The sequence below is a fragment of the Danio rerio genome, chromosome 5 (assembly GCF_052040795.2).
Source record: "Danio rerio strain M-AB ecotype USA chromosome 5, GRCz13ab, whole genome shotgun sequence".
Lineage (NCBI taxonomy): Eukaryota > Metazoa > Chordata > Actinopteri > Cypriniformes > Danionidae > Danio > Danio rerio.
In genome coordinates this window covers 34,290,076-34,307,343 of record NC_141025.1, presented here as the reverse complement: position 1 = coordinate 34,307,343, position 17,268 = coordinate 34,290,076, and the positions used below count along the sequence as shown (strand labels likewise).

At 35.3% G+C, this 17,268-nt stretch overlaps 3 protein-coding genes across 5 annotated transcripts; 2 read left to right on the top strand and 1 right to left on the bottom strand.

The window, feature by feature from the left end:
- Window positions 1-345: 345 nt before the first annotated feature.
- On the bottom strand, window positions 346-2,842 carry surf1 (SURF1 cytochrome c oxidase assembly factor). Its single transcript, NM_001080173.1, has 9 exons — window positions 2,750-2,842; window positions 2,558-2,636; window positions 1,949-2,076; window positions 1,718-1,800; window positions 1,424-1,615; window positions 1,274-1,346; window positions 822-984; window positions 616-697; window positions 346-477 (listed from the first exon to the last, which is right to left on the bottom strand). The coding sequence occupies exons 1-9, from the start codon at window positions 2,810-2,812 to the stop codon at window positions 411-413; spliced, it is 930 nt and encodes a 309-aa protein (NP_001073642.1). The 5' UTR covers window positions 2,813-2,842; the 3' UTR covers window positions 346-410.
- An 85-nt stretch (window positions 2,843-2,927) lies between these two features.
- surf6 (surfeit 6) lies at window positions 2,928-7,161 on the top strand. 2 transcript variants are annotated; one of them, NM_201065.2, is given in 5 exon segments: window positions 2,928-3,160; window positions 3,346-3,446; window positions 4,446-4,649; window positions 4,748-4,827; window positions 6,317-7,161. In NM_201065.2, coding segments are annotated over 4 exon segments (1,089 nt in total). In that variant the 5' UTR covers window positions 2,928-3,160; window positions 3,346-3,352; the 3' UTR covers window positions 7,028-7,161.
- A 167-nt stretch (window positions 7,162-7,328) lies between these two features.
- Window positions 7,329-16,048, top strand: kyat1 (kynurenine aminotransferase 1). Of its 2 annotated transcripts, none has more exon segments than NM_213359.2 (14): window positions 7,329-7,453; window positions 7,660-7,764; window positions 7,874-7,932; window positions 9,119-9,266; window positions 9,359-9,508; window positions 9,590-9,676; window positions 9,761-9,886; window positions 12,653-12,773; window positions 12,851-12,927; window positions 13,007-13,096; window positions 13,186-13,372; window positions 13,906-13,982; window positions 14,086-14,172; window positions 15,342-16,048. In NM_213359.2, coding segments are annotated over 13 exon segments (1,341 nt in total). In that variant the 5' UTR covers window positions 7,329-7,453; window positions 7,660-7,692; the 3' UTR covers window positions 15,402-16,048.
- Window positions 16,049-17,268: the final 1,220 nt, after the last annotated feature.

The following is a 17,268-nucleotide window of genomic DNA, read 5'->3' as shown; positions in this document are numbered from 1 at the left end:
AGGTAAAAATTCCAAAACATGAAACCATATGAAAATTAGCTATTGCGTTCAACACCACTTTCTTAGTGTTCATTATTCATCAAACCCCTCATTGAGTTCAATATTAAGCAGCAATTTATTTTTATTCAATTGTAATGTTATTTTAACTCTTAACGGATATTGATTTTGTACTATGCCGTACAAACAAGGGGCATGTATTCTAATTAATGCTATTGCATTGCTGTGATTTAAGATATTCTAATTACTTTAAAAAATGTCATTGAATTTAAATTTAGCTAGATTGCCTTAATTTTACACGAGCATTGCTGTAATTGTTAGAAAAGGAATACACTTTTACCAACAGTGTTAAGTTTAACATAAAATAGTTTTTATTTTACAGCTTTCAAAAAGGGCAAAATCCTGAATATTTTTCATAAAGCAATACGCATGATGAATTTTGCATACCACATGTAGGAAGTAGCAGCACACAGTCCATACCTGGGAGAAAAATAAAAACAGTATGTTATCTTTAGAATTAAAGCAATTTTTTCAGAGCAAGGGTATATATAAATATAATAGACTTAATAAGAAGTAACATTTTCTATAAGAAAATGTGTTAGATTGAGTTTAACAAACCATGTGATGACGTATTGCAGGTGTTCATTCCTCAAGGTCACTCTTGTCTGCCCTCCTATTGGCCCACCAGGTACTGTGCTATCTAAATAATAATAAAAAAAAGATTTTTAATATTTTAAAACATTTGATGTGATCACTGGTAAAACAAGTTTAGAGTTTGTTCTAAATATTCTTGAAAAGTCAGGATATTGGGAAAAGCACTTAACCAAGCACAGCATCAATGAAGATCTCTTCGGCACCAGTGACCTTAGCCATGGCCTCCAGGTCACGATAGTGCCATCTGTTTGCCTCCACATTATTTTCAGGGACAAATGGTTTCCGTTGTTCAGTTAAACGCACAACACCAACAAGATCCACATCCTCAATCACCTTTTATAAAATATAAACTCAACCAATAAGAGCATTAAAAAGTCAAGAATTAAGGGTATACACTGCATGTGAAGTGTACATATGTCACCAGTTGATAGATTTCATTAGTAAATACAAAATTCATGTTTTTTTTTTTTTGTTTGTTTTTTTTAAATGTTGCATCTGACTGCTAATTTGCATAACCTTGTGTGTATATAAGCCAGTTTGGACTAACAAAGAAAAAAAATTAATTGGCAATATTTACGCCTAGATTTGATCTAAAAAGAAATTAAGAAAAGCACTATATTACCTGTCCTTTCGTCCTGGTTTCTGGTTTGATCTTGTTTTTGGGTACATAACCTCTGTTCACCAAGATAGTGATCCTAAAAATGTGCTGCAGTGAGTTGCAAATCAAGTATATGCATAATCCAAGTAAAATTCTAATAGTGTGTGTTTGTACCCCAGATCAGTGCAGAAAAAGGGTGTAATAACATTTGCTCCACTTTCACCACTGGAGGATATCCTCCCTGCCTCTCGAGCCTCTCTCTCAGGGTCCACAGGGGAACGGGGCAAAATATACAGCTCCTTAGAGTGATCAAAATGTCCACGGACCGTCACACGCCTGTACTCCAGCTGCTTGATTTCCATAGTACTGCCTCACACATACATAACATTGTTACTTCATTATAACATCAAATCATTATAAGTTTGTGTATTACCTCCACATGGAGGAACGGAAGGCACAGAGACTCACTCTACAGGCAGTGGGATTGGCACTGAAGTCGTCAGACTCTGAAGTTCACTGATCAGCTCCAACTTCCACTTTCTACGTTTCACCTATAATGTCAAATAGGGCTTTTCAGAAACTGCTAAAGGACTATGTGCACACCATTGAAAATCCTGAGATAAAATATACTGCATGTACCCCATTGCTTCTTTAGTTATGGGTTTATAAGATAAACACTACACTTGTGTGTGTCTGTACCTGCCATGTTCCAAGACAAAAGGTGGTGACGGGTATCAACAAGAGAAACCACTTCAGAAAGGTGTCTTCTCCTTTCTTTGTTCCTTCGACAGTGGAAGTTGATTGTTGACTAAACCTGGCCAGGTTATCTAAAATGAAACACAATTTTCAAGTAATAATAATAATAATCACACCAGACTATGGGAAATCTTCTCAGTGCCTGAAAGAAAGACATTTTACTTCTACATCTAGCCCCTTCCATTCAATTGTTTGGAGACAGTAAGATAATTATTAATCCTCAGCAAGGCTATTTAAAACTGAACAAAAGTGACATTAAAGATGCTGTCCTTCCAAAGTTTCCACAAACATTTTTAAACTGCAATATATTTCTATATTTGAAGTGTTTCATACATGTTTTTTAATCATAATACTTATAAAATAGTTAGAAATGTTCACTCTGAAGGGATCAGAAATAGTTTTTAAAAAGTGGAAACCAATAAACATTTACTGTCATTTAAACATTTAAATGCAGTCTTGGTTGGTGTTTAAAACATAAACACATCCACCTCTACCTTTTGAACGGTAATATAGACAATTTAATCAATAGATTAATAATAAAATCTGAATTACACCGGAGCACTGGAGCATCCTGACGTCTGAATAAACTCTGTCGTGTCACAAACAGGGTCCTCCTTGGTGAAAAGAGAGCCTAAGGACAAAAATATAAACGAATAAACTAAAATGTTACTGTCAAAAAAGAGTTAGAAATAACTTGATAATAATCTTAATTACAGCAAACTACTTTAGGATGTGATAACTTACACTGCATCGAAGAATCTTAAATGTCTGGTTAGAGATCATCAGCATTAATCTAAAACTGCTCATGTTAGCCTAAATAGCTGTAACCCAAACACTGAAATTTTCAAGACAGGTCGACTACATAACATGCCTTCTGCTTTCAGGGGAATGTTTTCAATGTAACCATTTCCGGGGATTCTGAGACATCCTGCACATGCGCAAGATCGTACACACGTGGGGCATGTTTCTGAATTCATATATGGAAGAATTATTAGGGGTTTTATTGTTAGTGCGTATTGTGGTCTGATTCGCTTTGTAATTTCCAATGAGGTAAAATGTTTTTATAACTTTCTTCCCCATCCAACTGATGAATCGCCGCAATCAAATCACTGAAGTTGTGCGGTGAAATTTCTGTTGACATTTTCAAAGACTGTGTGAGGTAAACCAATCAACATTTATCTACTTCGGTAGTCGACGTGTTTTTTATTGTTATCCAAAAATACTGCATGAATTTCATAGCACTCTGACTGCTAAAATCATAAGTAATGTGTTGCTATCAGCTGTTTAGTGGTTCAATGTTGTATGTTTACACATTTATTATATTGTTAACTTTCTGTTACAGGAAACATGGCCAGCCTTGCTGCCAAGTATGATTACCTGGAGAAGTTAACACGTAAAGTGTGTGTGTCTCACAAACAGGAGCCAAAGAAAAGAACCTATGGTAAAGTTTTGATATTGAATTGACACTTTCATAATGTCATAAAATTTGAAAAGTCTTACAATCCAGGGTTTTTTCAATCAGGATTTCATTAAGTGCTCTATAGAGAGTTTATATGGCTGGCCGATATGACAAAAATCTCATATCAAAAAATAAGCAGGACCGTAGCCAGCCTGGTGAAAAGGAGGCAGTTATTCACCTCATTTTCTATTTAACTAAGAAGTTAAGTATTTAACGTTATGGTTTTAATACTGCATTTTAGTGTCATTTTAATTTTATTTTTGATGTACCAAAAACATTTCCTAACGATTAAGAATAAAGAAATATGAAAAAACAAGTATTTATATATCTTATTTTTATCATGTATCATTAAGAAAAAAAGGAAACTGTTAAAGTTATAGCCTAATTTGTATTAAACGTTTATACGCTTTAAAATTTGCTTTTGGTGGTTCACACCTTTTTATTTATTTTTTTTTCTGTCAAGAATAAGGTGCAAGATTTAGAATAAAAGCTACTTGTAAAATGTTTTCTGTGTTTAAAAACAAAACAGCAGGTCAATTGTGAAAGATGACATTACTTGTGTCAGATTCTTCTCCGTCTTAAAGACTTCTTGGATGAGATATTTTCACAATTTAAGATGGCACACCAGTCAAAGTAGGACAAATGAGCTCATGTATGGGATAAACTCTGGATCTTTGTCAGTGGGGGCTACAGGACTAATAAGTCATGTCATTCCTGGTATCTTTTCTGTAAAATCAATCAGTTACATATATTTAGCACATGGAAAAGACCATAAGCTAAATGATAACATGAATTATTGCTCAATTAATTGGCAAATGTAAACATTGTGCTTTCAATTTTTTACTACTTTCTTGCCATGCTGTAATTCATGGTTCTGCCTGGCATTTAAGATTGTGTTCATACAAATATTAAAAAATATTACCATATATACTTTGTCAATAAGTCCTAAGGGTTAATAAAGTTTTATGTATTCCCCTTTAGTTCCATTCAGAGGAGGTGGAAATGATGCAAATGAAGCCGCTCCTTCAAAGAAGAAAAAGAAGAACAAGCAAAAGCAAGTTAAAGGAGATAACGCAAATGCAAACAAAAACAAACCTGTGCCTAAGGGCACTCCAGCTACAACACCTCCAGCTCAAAGGAAAACTGTCCAAAACGGGACTTCAGTAACACAAAATAAGCCTGGAGGTAAAAAAGCAATTTGTATAAAGAGAGAGTATTAATTCATTCATGACGCTTTATTGTATTTGAGAGTACTTGTGTTTTAATTGATTCATCCCTGTTAGGTGCAGCATCAAAGGACTTCAATGCTGTTGACATTCTTCGCCAGAGGCTTCACCAGAAGATCGAGGAGTCTCGTGGACAGGTACATGCTGTTTTTGAGCCAAAGATTGAAAGTGATTGAAATCGCTGTCATTCAGAAGAATATATTATACTTTGTTTCACATGCAATACTATTTTAAATTTAGTGGCTCATAAGAATAGTTCTTTGGGTACTAAAAATTGCATATAAAAGCAGTTTTGAGTTCTGCTGCAAAAACAACATTACATTTATTACATTTACATTATTTATATTTACATTATTCATTCATTCATTCATTTTCTTGTCGGCTTAGTCCCTTTATTAATCCGTGGGATAATTACATTTATTAAAAGTATTATATGAGGAACAAAATAAAACATTCTCACAAACTTACTTCAACTAAAAGAAAAAGTGCTCCAAACACTTGACAAAATGCAAGTTATTGAAGTTTTACACGTTTATTGTCAGTTCAGTCTGCAAAAGAAATAAAGTGTCGTGCACGTGTCATACATGTTCAGTTAATGGTGGACTAAACCGCTGTATGTGTGAAGATGCACAGTGCTGTTTACAAAGTGACATTGCAAATTACCGGCCTGAAATGTGTAATACAGCATCACATTTTGGCACAACTCGAATTGGCATGAATTTTATTGTCTTGGTTTTTGTTTCCATTGCAGTTTAGTAATGTTTTAAATTGTGTGGTATTATAGATGTTTTGTTATAGTTGCGCTGCTTCTACAGTCGTTAAATCATTAATGTTTGCCCCATTCTTATGCTGGATTCACTCCATTTTATCTTGTGTGTGACATTCATTTAAAATACTCCTATGGTGGCTGCTGCTTACTATTATTTAAATCTAGCCTGTTTGGATTATCATGTTGATTGTTTACTGATGCAGATAGTGATGTTCTCTCTGGCTAATCAATATCTGTTTCCATTCACCTGTTTTTATGCACATTTTGGATATCCGCATAAAAAACAGTTAAAGGAAACGCCAAGATGTATATACAATTTGAAAATCCGCATAAAAAACATTTGCGCATAACTGAGTAGGTTAAACTTTTTATTCAACAAGAAAAAATGTGTATCAGCTACAATAGAAACACTTTTATTGAACAAATTCCAGTATAGGCACTAAAAAAGGTCATGTGATTTTGTTATAAGAGATCATGTGATGATAAAAATGTGTGTGAATAAACAAACCAGCAGGCTGAGCACACTGTAAAACTTCTGAAATGTTGCTGAATCAATTTTTGTGCATAAATTTAATTAGCAGTTTTGTATGGAAACATCGCTAATGATGTGCAGTCACATTTTAGTATCGGTATGGCTGGCCTGTAAAACCAACCCAGGAGGTACTAAAAATATCCAGTATTAAGCAGCACTGTACTCCAAATAAGTGGCATTTGTAAACCAGGGTTATTTTTACAGAACTGTATCCTTTTTAAAAACACAAATGATAAGTACTTGTTCTCTTAAAAACTGCATTAAATCCCTTCTTTATATTTCAAGCCAATCATTTTAAAGTCAATTATATGAATGTTTTTTCCAGGGCTCGCCGAAAGATCCCTCCTCTGATGAGGTCAAGATGAAACGGGAGAAAAGAAAACAAGAAAGGGAAAGGCGGAAGAGGAAAAGAAAGGAGTTTCGATTGAAAAAGTTAGCAGATGCTGCAGGTTTGCAGCCAGTAGATGTCAAAGAAATAAAGACAGAACCAGAAGAAGACTCTACTGCTACATCGAGCGTGCCTGCCAAAAAGGAGCAGAGCTTTATAGTCTTCAACAAGATGGAGGTTGGAGAAGATTATGTAGACAAAGGAACTAAAATGATGGAGAAGAAGAAAAGGAAGGTGAAAGGAACGCTGACTCCCCTCACTGGCAAGAACTACAAGCAGCTTTTAACACGCATCGAGGCGAGGAAAGCTCACCTGGAGCAGCTTAGGGAGAAGGATGAAGGCAAAGCAAAAAAAGAGGAGGAGAAGATGAAGTGGACCAATGTTCTCTACAAAGCTGAAGGCATGAAGATCAAAGACAATGAGAAACTACTGCACGCGTCACTCAAGAAGAAAGAAAAAATGAAAGCTCAGAGAAAGAAGAAGTGGGCAATGAGGAGTGAGCAAGTCGTGGAGAAAATGCAGAAGAGACAGGACAAGCGCAAACGAAATATTAAAAGACGCGCTGATGCCAAGATTGAGAAGCGCAAACAGAAGGCAAGGAAAAAGGGTCGTGTGCTGCCTGGGGATGTCAAGAAGGCTGGCTTATAGACAGAAATGTATGAGGAAAAAAAGTTTGTCTTGTGTTTAAGAAAAAAAAAATGAAATTTGTATTCTATATAAATGACTTTTTGTGTTGTCACTTTTTAGATGACAGCTTTATAAAGAGCATTTTTATGTCCACAGTTTGTGTTTTCATTATTTATTTAAGGTAATAGACATTTAACGAGATTATCACAATAGGTGCCTTTTCTCCATAATGACATATTAGGACGAATGCAAATTATATGTATATGATATTGGCCCCGCCCATAGCGGAAGTGGTTTTACAGACTGGCATCCGACTGGAGGAGGAGCTCTCCTCGCACATTCATTGGCTCAGACTGGGGGAAACACTAGAGAAGTAAATATGAAGGCTTTAACAGCTGAGGAAAATAAATGAACGAGGTTTCCCTGCTAAACAGAAAGTTTCCTGCGGTAGGTCATAGATTACAGGAGGAAATTGGCATGTACCACAGTATCGTTAGCTTGTTTTGTCTGTTGATTGTCTGAAACCCAAGGACAGCACTTCTGTCATGTCACTGAATTATTGACTGCACGGCATTTAACATTAAAGGTTGACAGTTCAAGCGCTGGGTATGTGATTATAATGTCTTACTAACTTATGCGTTACTGATTAGCAGAAAACCTGCTGTGAAGTGTATTGAAACACTGTAATGTGGAGGAGAGTGGCTGTGTATGGACCTTCGCTCTCAGTCAGATCAGTAATCGCAGGTTTTCATGATAAGGTAGGAAGCAGTTCACTCCAGCTGCACTGTTGTATGCATTATCATGGTTCTGTGGCGTAATTTGCAGTCATTTTTTGATATCTAATGCTTTTTTTGTTTGATTACGCAGGGCATCATGTCTCGTAGGTTGCACGCGAGAAGACTTGAAGGAATTGACAAAAATATATGGTAATAAAGTTTCATATCCTGTTAATAATGGTGTATCGACTACAGCCATTTAGTGTAGTATATCCGGGTTATTACACGGACATTAAAACTAGAAAATACATGAAAATACATTAAACTCATAGTATACAATATTCAATTCATAGTATTTAAATTTCGTTAATAAGATCATTACAACGCAGAAAACAAAAACGCTAATTAGCATAAGATTATTATGTTCTATAACAGTGTTTCTCAACCATGTTCCTGGAGGACCACCAGCTCTGCACATTTTCCATGTCTTCCTAACCAAACACGCATGATTCAGATCATCAGCTCATTAGCAGAGACTGAAAGATAGACAAGTCAGACTAAAGAGACGTCAAAGACATGCAGTGCTGGTGGTTCTGGGAATGTGGTTGAGAAACACTTCTATACTATGATATAGTACATACAGTAAAGAACAGTGTTTGTGTGTGTGCACGAAAATAACAATATTCCTGCATATCAGGGCTGCACAATATTGTAAAAATCTAATATTTTATTTTTCTGTGATTAAATATTGCAACTTGAATACAGTTTCACCAGATGATGTGATTAGCTTTATTTAACAGCAGTATTCAGGTACAAAAATTGAATAATCACAATCCAAAAAATACTTTTCGTACTTTGTCTCGTTTCGACTCCAAATATCTGAATGTTCTTAGATTTAGTGAAAACATTTTTACCTAGTTTTTCCTTAAAACAAGCTAAATTATCCACCAATGGGATAAGTGAAATAATCGTGTTTTTCATTGAAATGTAGATATTTGGACTCGAAAGAAGAAACATAATTTTCTGTGCCCAAAAGTTCTAAACTCTCTTGAAATGCTCAGTCACAGTTCTTAAAAACTCAAAATTTTAAACCTTCACTCTTTTATGGCTAAACTTACCAGTGACTCTACAAACCCCATGTGTTCTGTAGCTCATACTCAACTATTGTACTTCAATACAATAAATTGTGCGGCCTTCATTCCTATATAAAAATCAATTGTGTCTTTTAAGTGGTGCTCAAGATGGCGCCAATAAGCTATTCTTGTTTTGCACAGAGAACTGTAATAATGTAATATTACTGTGATTGATAACAGTAAAGACTGAAGTTTAAAGTTAACCTGCACATTATTGTTCCTTATTGTGAATATTTTGTGATGTTCATGCATGTCTTCGGCAGGGTGGAGTTCACTCAGCTGGCTGCTGACTATAAGGCTGTGAACTTGGGCCAAGGCTTCCCTGATTTCTCTCCTCCCAGTTTCATTCAGGAGGCCTTCTGCAATGCACTGACTGGAGGTTTCCGCATGCACCAGTACACGCGTGCATTTGTAAGAGATGTTTTTCAATTCACAATGATTCATCAACCACTACGATATTAGTAAAGTTTTACTAAATAACATTGCAACATGGGCTCATACAGGGCCACCCAAACCTAGTGAAGATCCTGGCCAAGTTCTTCAGTAGGATTGTTGGTCGGGAAATAGATCCAATGGAGGATATCTTAGTTTCTGTTGGAGCATATCAAGCACTTTTCTGCACCTTCCAGGCTCTCGTTGATGAGGGCGATGAGGTACCATTAGTATTATTATCAGTATAGTATTATAATGTAAGAGTGGTATCAGAATAGCCCATTTCCCCCATTTCTGTGCAGGTGATTATTGTGGAGCCATTCTTTGACTGCTATCAGCCAATGGTTATGATGGCAGGAGGAACGCCTGTGTATGTGCCTCTTAAACCTGTACGTTCAAATATCACATGATCTGTTTGCTTAATCTGAGATTAAAATGTTTATTTTGAATAATGCTTTGCTATGTGTCGACAGAGGGAAGGCCGTGGTCCTGCTCTGACCAGTGCTGACTGGGTTTTGTCTCCTGAAGAGTTGGCCAGTAAATTTACTTCTCGAACCAAAGCCATTGTTATCAACACTCCTAATAATCCTCTTGGCAAGGTGAGTTAGGCACCGACAACTTAAATAAATTTTACATTTTTATTCTTAAATCAAATATTTTTTGATTGGTGAACATTTTGAATGCTAATCAATTAAGAAATCAATATTTTTTTTTATTTCATACATAGTGATTTTTCATCCTATATATAAAAAAAGAAATAATAAATAACTTTTCAAAGAAATTATATATTTTTTTTTTGTCAAATAAGTTTTATTGATGAAGACACAGATTCAAGACAAAATGAATTCTGTTTACATATTTTGTCCACAAATAACATGGGTACAGCAAAAAAAAAACACCCACCCACATAACAAGCAAACTTGTTACAAAGACCTGTTTGAACAACAGTATGATGACAAAGCAAGTTAAAACATTACAGAAATGATGCATTATTATGAGAGTTTTTTTCAAGGTAACAGATAAAAGGATTCCAAATTTGGTCAAATTAGTCAAGTTTTCTTTTCAAATAGTATCTAATTCGCTCCAAATGTAACATAGAGGCAATTTCTCCAAGCCACAGTTTACATGTAGGGGATTCCTTTTTTTCCAAAACAGTAGCAGTAGCTTTTTGGAAAATAAATTTTAAAAATGTTACATTTTGACATGTATGTATGATAACACCGAAATGTTAAATAGTCCTTTGTGTAAAATATTAAATAAAAGCATATTTGTTTCTCGCCATATAGGCGTTGCAGAACTGTTTTTTTATTACATGTGGTTATTATATACAGTCCATTTGGAAATTGTTTATAGCGCCTCACTTTTTCCACATTTGTTTATGTTACTGCCTTTTTCCAAAATTGGTTAAATTAATTTATTTCCTCTAGATTCTACACACAATACCCCATAATGACAATGTGGAAAAATATTTTTTAAATTGCTGCAAATTTACTACAAATAAAAAGCCTGAAAATTCACATGTACAGAAGTATTCACAGCCTTTGACGTGAAGCTCTAAATTGAGCTCAGGTACATTCTGTTTCCACTGATCATTTTTTTTAGCCACTTAATTGGAGTTCACCTGTGGTAAAGTCAGTTGATTGGACATGATTTAAAAGGCATACACCTGTGTATATAAGGTCCCATGGTTGACAGTGCATGTTAAAGCACAAGTCAAGCATAAAGACAAAGGAATTTGATTGTCTCAAAGCACAAGGCTGGGGAAGGTTACAGGAACATTTTTGCTGCTTTGAAAGTTCTAATGAGCACAGTGGCCTCCATCATCTGTAAGTGGAAGATGTTTGGAACTACCAGGACTCCTGCTGGAGCTGGCCGGCCATCTGAGCTGAGTGATCGGGGAGAAGGCCCTTAGCCAGGGAGGTCATCAATAATCCGATGGTCATTCTGTCTGAGCTTCAGCGTTCTTCTATGGAGAGAGGAGAATCTTACAGGAGGACAACCATCTGTGCAGCAATCCATCCATCAGGCCTGTATGGTAGATTGGTCAGACGGAAGCCACTCCCAGCCTGGAATTTGCCAAAAGGACCATAGGAAACAAAACTCTCTTGTCTGATGAGACTAAAATTGAACTTTTTGGAGTGAATGCCAGGCATTACGTTTAGAGAAAACCAGGTACCGCTCATCCCCAGGCTAATACCATCGCTACAGTGAAGCATGGTGGTGGCAGCATCATGCTGTGGGGATGTTTTTCAGCAGCAGAAATTGGAAGACTAGTCAGGATAGAGGAAAAGATGGTTGCAGCAATGTACAGAGACATCCTGAATAAAAACCTGCTTCAGAGCGCTCTTGACCTCAGACTGAGGTGACGGTTCCTCTTCCAGTAGTACAATGACCCAAAGCACACCACCAAAATATCAATAGAGTGGCTTTACAACAACTCGGTGAATGTCCTTGAGTGGTCCAGCCAGAGCCCAGACCTAAATCCTATTGAACATCTCTGGAGAGAGATCTGAAAATGGCTGTACACAGTTGCGTCCCATCCTACCTGATAGAGCTTGAGAGGGCCTGCCAAGAGAAATGGGCAAAAATTCCCAAAAACAGGTGTGTTAAGCTTGTGGCAAATTATTCAAAAAGACTTCTGGCTGTAATTGCTGCCAAACGTGTATCAACAAAGTATTGAGCAAAGGCTTTGAATACTTATGTACATATGATTTTTTTTTAGGTTTTTTATTTTTAAAAAATTTGTTTCAGTTCTTGCTTCATGGCTCCAGTCTTCAGTGTCACCTAATTCCTTAGAAAGTGTTCTAATGTGTGATTTGTAGAAGAAACATTGTTAATAAACCTTTCTAATTAAACTGTCAAAGCCATGATACATTTTCTATAATTAATTTATCATAAAAGGTTCAGCATATCTTTGGTTTTGCTAATCTTTAACTTGCTAAATGCAATTGCAGAATTCCATTTTAAAGCAGTAATTCGCTGTTTACTCACACTCAAGTGGCTTTAAACTTTTATGAAGTTCTTTTGTTATTCAATGAACACACTGAGGATAATCTGAAGAATGTTGTAAAGCAGCAGCCATTGATATCCATAGTAGGAACAAAAATACTTTGGAAGTCAATGGCTGCTGCTTTTTAATAGTATTCCATAACTGTTTTTTTCATGTTTAAAATATGTGAGAGTAAATAAACAGAATTTAAATTTTAGGATGAAATATCCCTTTAAAACTTTTTTAATCTAACAGACCTAATATTTATACTCATATAATTTTTATCTCTCATTTTAATCACAGAGTTGCAACTGCAATTAAGGTCATATGTCAAGTATGTCCAGCCTAAGCTTAACCTTCTTCTTTATTTACGCAGGTCTATCAACGGGAGGAACTTCAGGTTATTGCAGACTTATGCATTAAACATGACGTCATTTGCATCAGTGATGAGGTGTACGAGTGGCTCACATACGATGGAGCGAAGCATGTAAAGATCGGTAAAAGCAGAACTCTTCAAGTAACTCCAATGACAGTTTTGTGGACTTTTAAATGAGCAGAACTTTCCTTTTTTTAGCCAGTCTGCCAGGTATGTGGGAACGTACTGTCACCATCGGCAGTGCAGGAAAGACCTTCAGTGCCACAGGATGGAAGGTAAGCTAGTCACAATCAACAGGGTTTGTTTCTTCACTAGTTGTTTTGCCTGTGTTGATCAGATCTCATCTGAATGTAGGTGGGTTGGGCAATAGGATCAGGGCACATCATGAAGCACTTGAAAACCGTCCATCAGAACTCAGTGTATCACTGTGCCACAGCTGCCCAGGTAAAACTGTGCTTATTTGTTTTAAGGGTAATGTTTGTAATGTTTTTATTATGTGCAGTGAACTGACATTATCTCTTATTGATCTTTAGGAAGCCATATCAGTGGGTTTTCAGCGAGAATATGATGTATTTGGGACAGAGGACAGCTATTTTCACCAGTTACCTATCACTCTTCATGAAAAGAGAAAAAGGCTGACAGATTGTCTGAAGAGCGTTGGTCTGAAACCCATTCTGCCCCAGGGTGGATACTTCATGATTGCAGATATATCCAATATTAGTAAGTGATAACATTGTCAAGCAAAGAGTTAAAGGGATAGTTTACCCTAAAATGAGTTTCATAGACATCCATAGTAGGAACAAAAATACTATAGAAGTCAATGACTGTTTTTTTCTCACATTTATCAGTAAATCTTCAGCATATCAAATGGGTTTTGGAACAAGTGTAGGATGAGTTAATGATCATTTTTAGGTGAACTATGACTTTAAAGCATGGATGTCTGTTTCTTTAAATATTATATAAATATTAATTTTATATTGAGCTTTCCTAAACTCTGTTTGTCCGAAAAATGTTCTGAGTTGGTTTGTTTGAATTTGATTGTTGTCGTGTACCATGTTTACCTATTAATTGATGTTGCAGCGATTACATATAACATGCATCCATTATAGAACATTGCTACAATGTTTATTTTATGCATTATATTAAATTTGCATTATTTTGAGTTGTGTGATAATATGAGAAATATGAAACATAGAGTGTTTTCTTTTTTATTTGACTTATAAATATTTTTATGTAATTGATTTTCTTTTAAGATGTTGACCTTAATGACCCTACTACTAAGGACGAACCATATGACTACAGATTTGTGAAATGGCTCATTAAAGAGAAGGTAAGTGGTTGGGTTCTAAAGTCCACTTGTAACATCTATGAGAAAAACATTTTGTCTAATAAATAATAATAAACAAATATTATTGTCATTCACTTCTGAATAGGGACTGGCCACCATCCCGGTATCTGCTTTCTACAGTCCAGAACACAGAGACCAATTCCAGAAATACATCAGATTCTGCTTTGTTAAGGTATTATCCTCGCATAATATGATGCAGAACATGAAATGATTAAAATAGATATTTTAAAAATGTTTTACATAATTGCTTAATTTTCTGAAGTGTCAGTATTATTATAATATTAACCCCAAATATACAGTATAGATATCTAATGGGCATACTTGGTTCTAGTTTTATGTTTAAATTATTTTTGTATTTTATGTTTTTAGACAATTAGTAACAATAATTATTACAATTCTAAGTCCATTAATTTTAGTTAAACCTTTAGTATTGTTTAGTGCTTTTGTAAACAGATTTTTTAAATGTTGGTATTATATTTAAGATACATATAATATAATATAATATAATATAATATAATATAATATAATATAATATAATAAATATAATATAATATAATATAATATAATAAAATATAATATAATATAATATAATATAATATAATATAATATAATATAATATAATATAATATAATATAGCCATATCACACAGCCACAGCCATATAACCCTGCAGCCCAAGATCGGTTATTCACTGAAGCTAAGCTGGGCTGAGCCTGGTCAGTACCTGGATGGGAGATCACATGGGAAAGCTAGGTTGCAGTTGGAAGTGGTGTCAGAGAGGCCACCAGGGGGCACTCAACTTGTGGTCTGTGTGAGTCCTAAAGCCCCAGTAAATAGTGAAGAGGACACTACACTGTCAGTGGGTGCCATCTTTCGAATGAGACGTTAAATCGAGGTCCTGACTCTCTGTGGTCATTAAAAATCTCATGGCACTATTAAAGAGTAGGGGTGTTACCCCGGTGTCCTTGCCAAAGTCCCTCAATCGGTCCTTAAGATCATGGCCTCTCAATCCTCCTCGTCCTTTAAATTGACTCTCACGGTCTCTCCACTCCCCCAGTAGCTGGTGTGTGGTGAGCGTACTGGCGCCATTGTCCTTTGGCTGCCGTCGCATCATTCAAGTGGATGCTGCACACTGGTGGTGGTGTGGAGAGACCCCCCTCATGATTGTAAAGCGCTTTGGGTGTATGGCCATACACAATAAATGCGCTATATAAATGCACATTGTATTACATTACATAATATACAAAATTTAAAGTTGCTATTATAATAACAATCATCATATTTTTATAATGTTAAAATGTAAAAATACTTAATATCTTTACATTTTCTGTCAACATTAATAGGAGGACTCGACCCTGCAAGCAGCAGAGAACATCCTAAAACAGTGGAGTGAAAACAAATGAAAAAATCCTGTCAGAATAAAACTGCACAGACAGTCTGTTTGGCTTATGAATAGTTAGCGAAACGTGTTTGATGATGTTATTGGGCTTAAGGTTGAATATGCTTGCAGGATTAGCAGATGGTGTAAAAACTTTGAGGGCATTTTTGAGCAAACAAATTGAATCTATGTTCTAAATCCATGAATCATTGCTGCCATGAAAACAATCATTACACAATTTTCTTCCCTTAACAAATAGTATAGGTGGAATTTCTCTCAGTCTTTTAATCATTATTCTCCTTTGGTTGTAATGTTCTCGATTTTCTTGTTTGTCTTCAAGTAGCCACATATTGTCTTCCATTTGTTCCGTTCTTGGATTATACTTTAATCTGATTATACTTCATAATGTCTGTTATGACCCTCTGGTTCCACTCCATGTAAGAAATTACACATTAATATTTTTATATAACACCCTGTATTATGTTCAGCCATTTTTAGTAAAGGTCCTGTAAACTACCTCATACTTTTGCAAGAAAATCAAAACACAAATCTGTACTTTCTCAGTTCTTCAGAAGAAAGCAATTATGAGGCATTGAGTCACACACTGGTTTGTTTTGAAAACGGAACATGCTTTGCCGATTTCAGCATGGGAATAAAACGAATGTGAATGAACTCTCTATGGTGGATTGTCATTTTTGTTGGATGCTGTTAGATAATAAAAAGTAACATCCTTTATTTTGACGTGTCTGGAAATTGCATGTGTTTTCAGGAATATTGGCTAATCAGTTTTTACCACAGAGAAAACATCCCCTAAAAAATATCCCAAGGAAAAGTGCGGGTTACTTTTTTGTGTTTAAAATCCTCTCCATTATTTGTACACACAGCTGTTCAAACTGTGATTGGTAGGATTTTTTGAAAGGTTTTGGAAAGAAATGTCTTCTGCCTGCCAAGGTTGCATTTGTTTGCAAAACTTTATTTAGGACACGTTTAATGAGCAAGCATATAACATAACTCATAACTCAATTTGTGAAAATGTAAAAAAAAAAAAAAAAAAAAAAAAAGGCAAAGGTCATGGCAGCTAATGTTTTAGTTACTTATTTTAATAAATTAATCGAGTTTCAACTATTTTTATACAGAGTTTATTTAATATTTTTAGTCAGTTTGATTGATGCAATTTGAAAATGACTAGAAAAGTCAAAGGTGCAGTAAGTGATTGTTTTCAGAAACTTTTTTTTGTGTGCTGGTTGAAAGTCTCTTCACATTCCTATATAATGATTAAAGTAAATGATCTAAATGTATTTATATGTATTTTTTATATTCTGGCTAAGGCAGAAAACTAAAAAAATGTTTGTCCAATTAAATGTTGTGGGCCGACAATTCCTGTAATTCTGATAAGTAGCCCAAACTGTCTGTCAGCATGTGTAGATTTGTACATCTGCGCAGCTGTTCAAGCAGATTCGCCGTTCGCGCCTGCACTGCATTCATGTGCACATGAGAGACAAACAGCAATAAAAACAAATGCTGAATCAAAACTTTTTAAAATCCTGAATCAATATTGGAGTTATGTTTGCATGCTGGTGGAAGAATGACACCATGGCAGATATGTTTCTTTTAGAAAGGTATGTTATGTTTAAAACTACGCAAAGCTTTTGTAGATTGTATTGTTTTATGAATTGGCTATATGCACAGAAGTGTTGTTGAGCCACTGGTGTCTTCCAGTAAAAGATTGATGTGACTTTTCAATTTCATAAGGGCCATTTACAGCATCGATAATGTACATTTTTATTTAGTTTAACAAAACTTAAGTAAACAGCCTTATTTTGCCTAGCCTGCTTTACTGAGGTGAAGTTGGTTTTATATTCACATGGTTCATTTTTGAACGATGACAACCT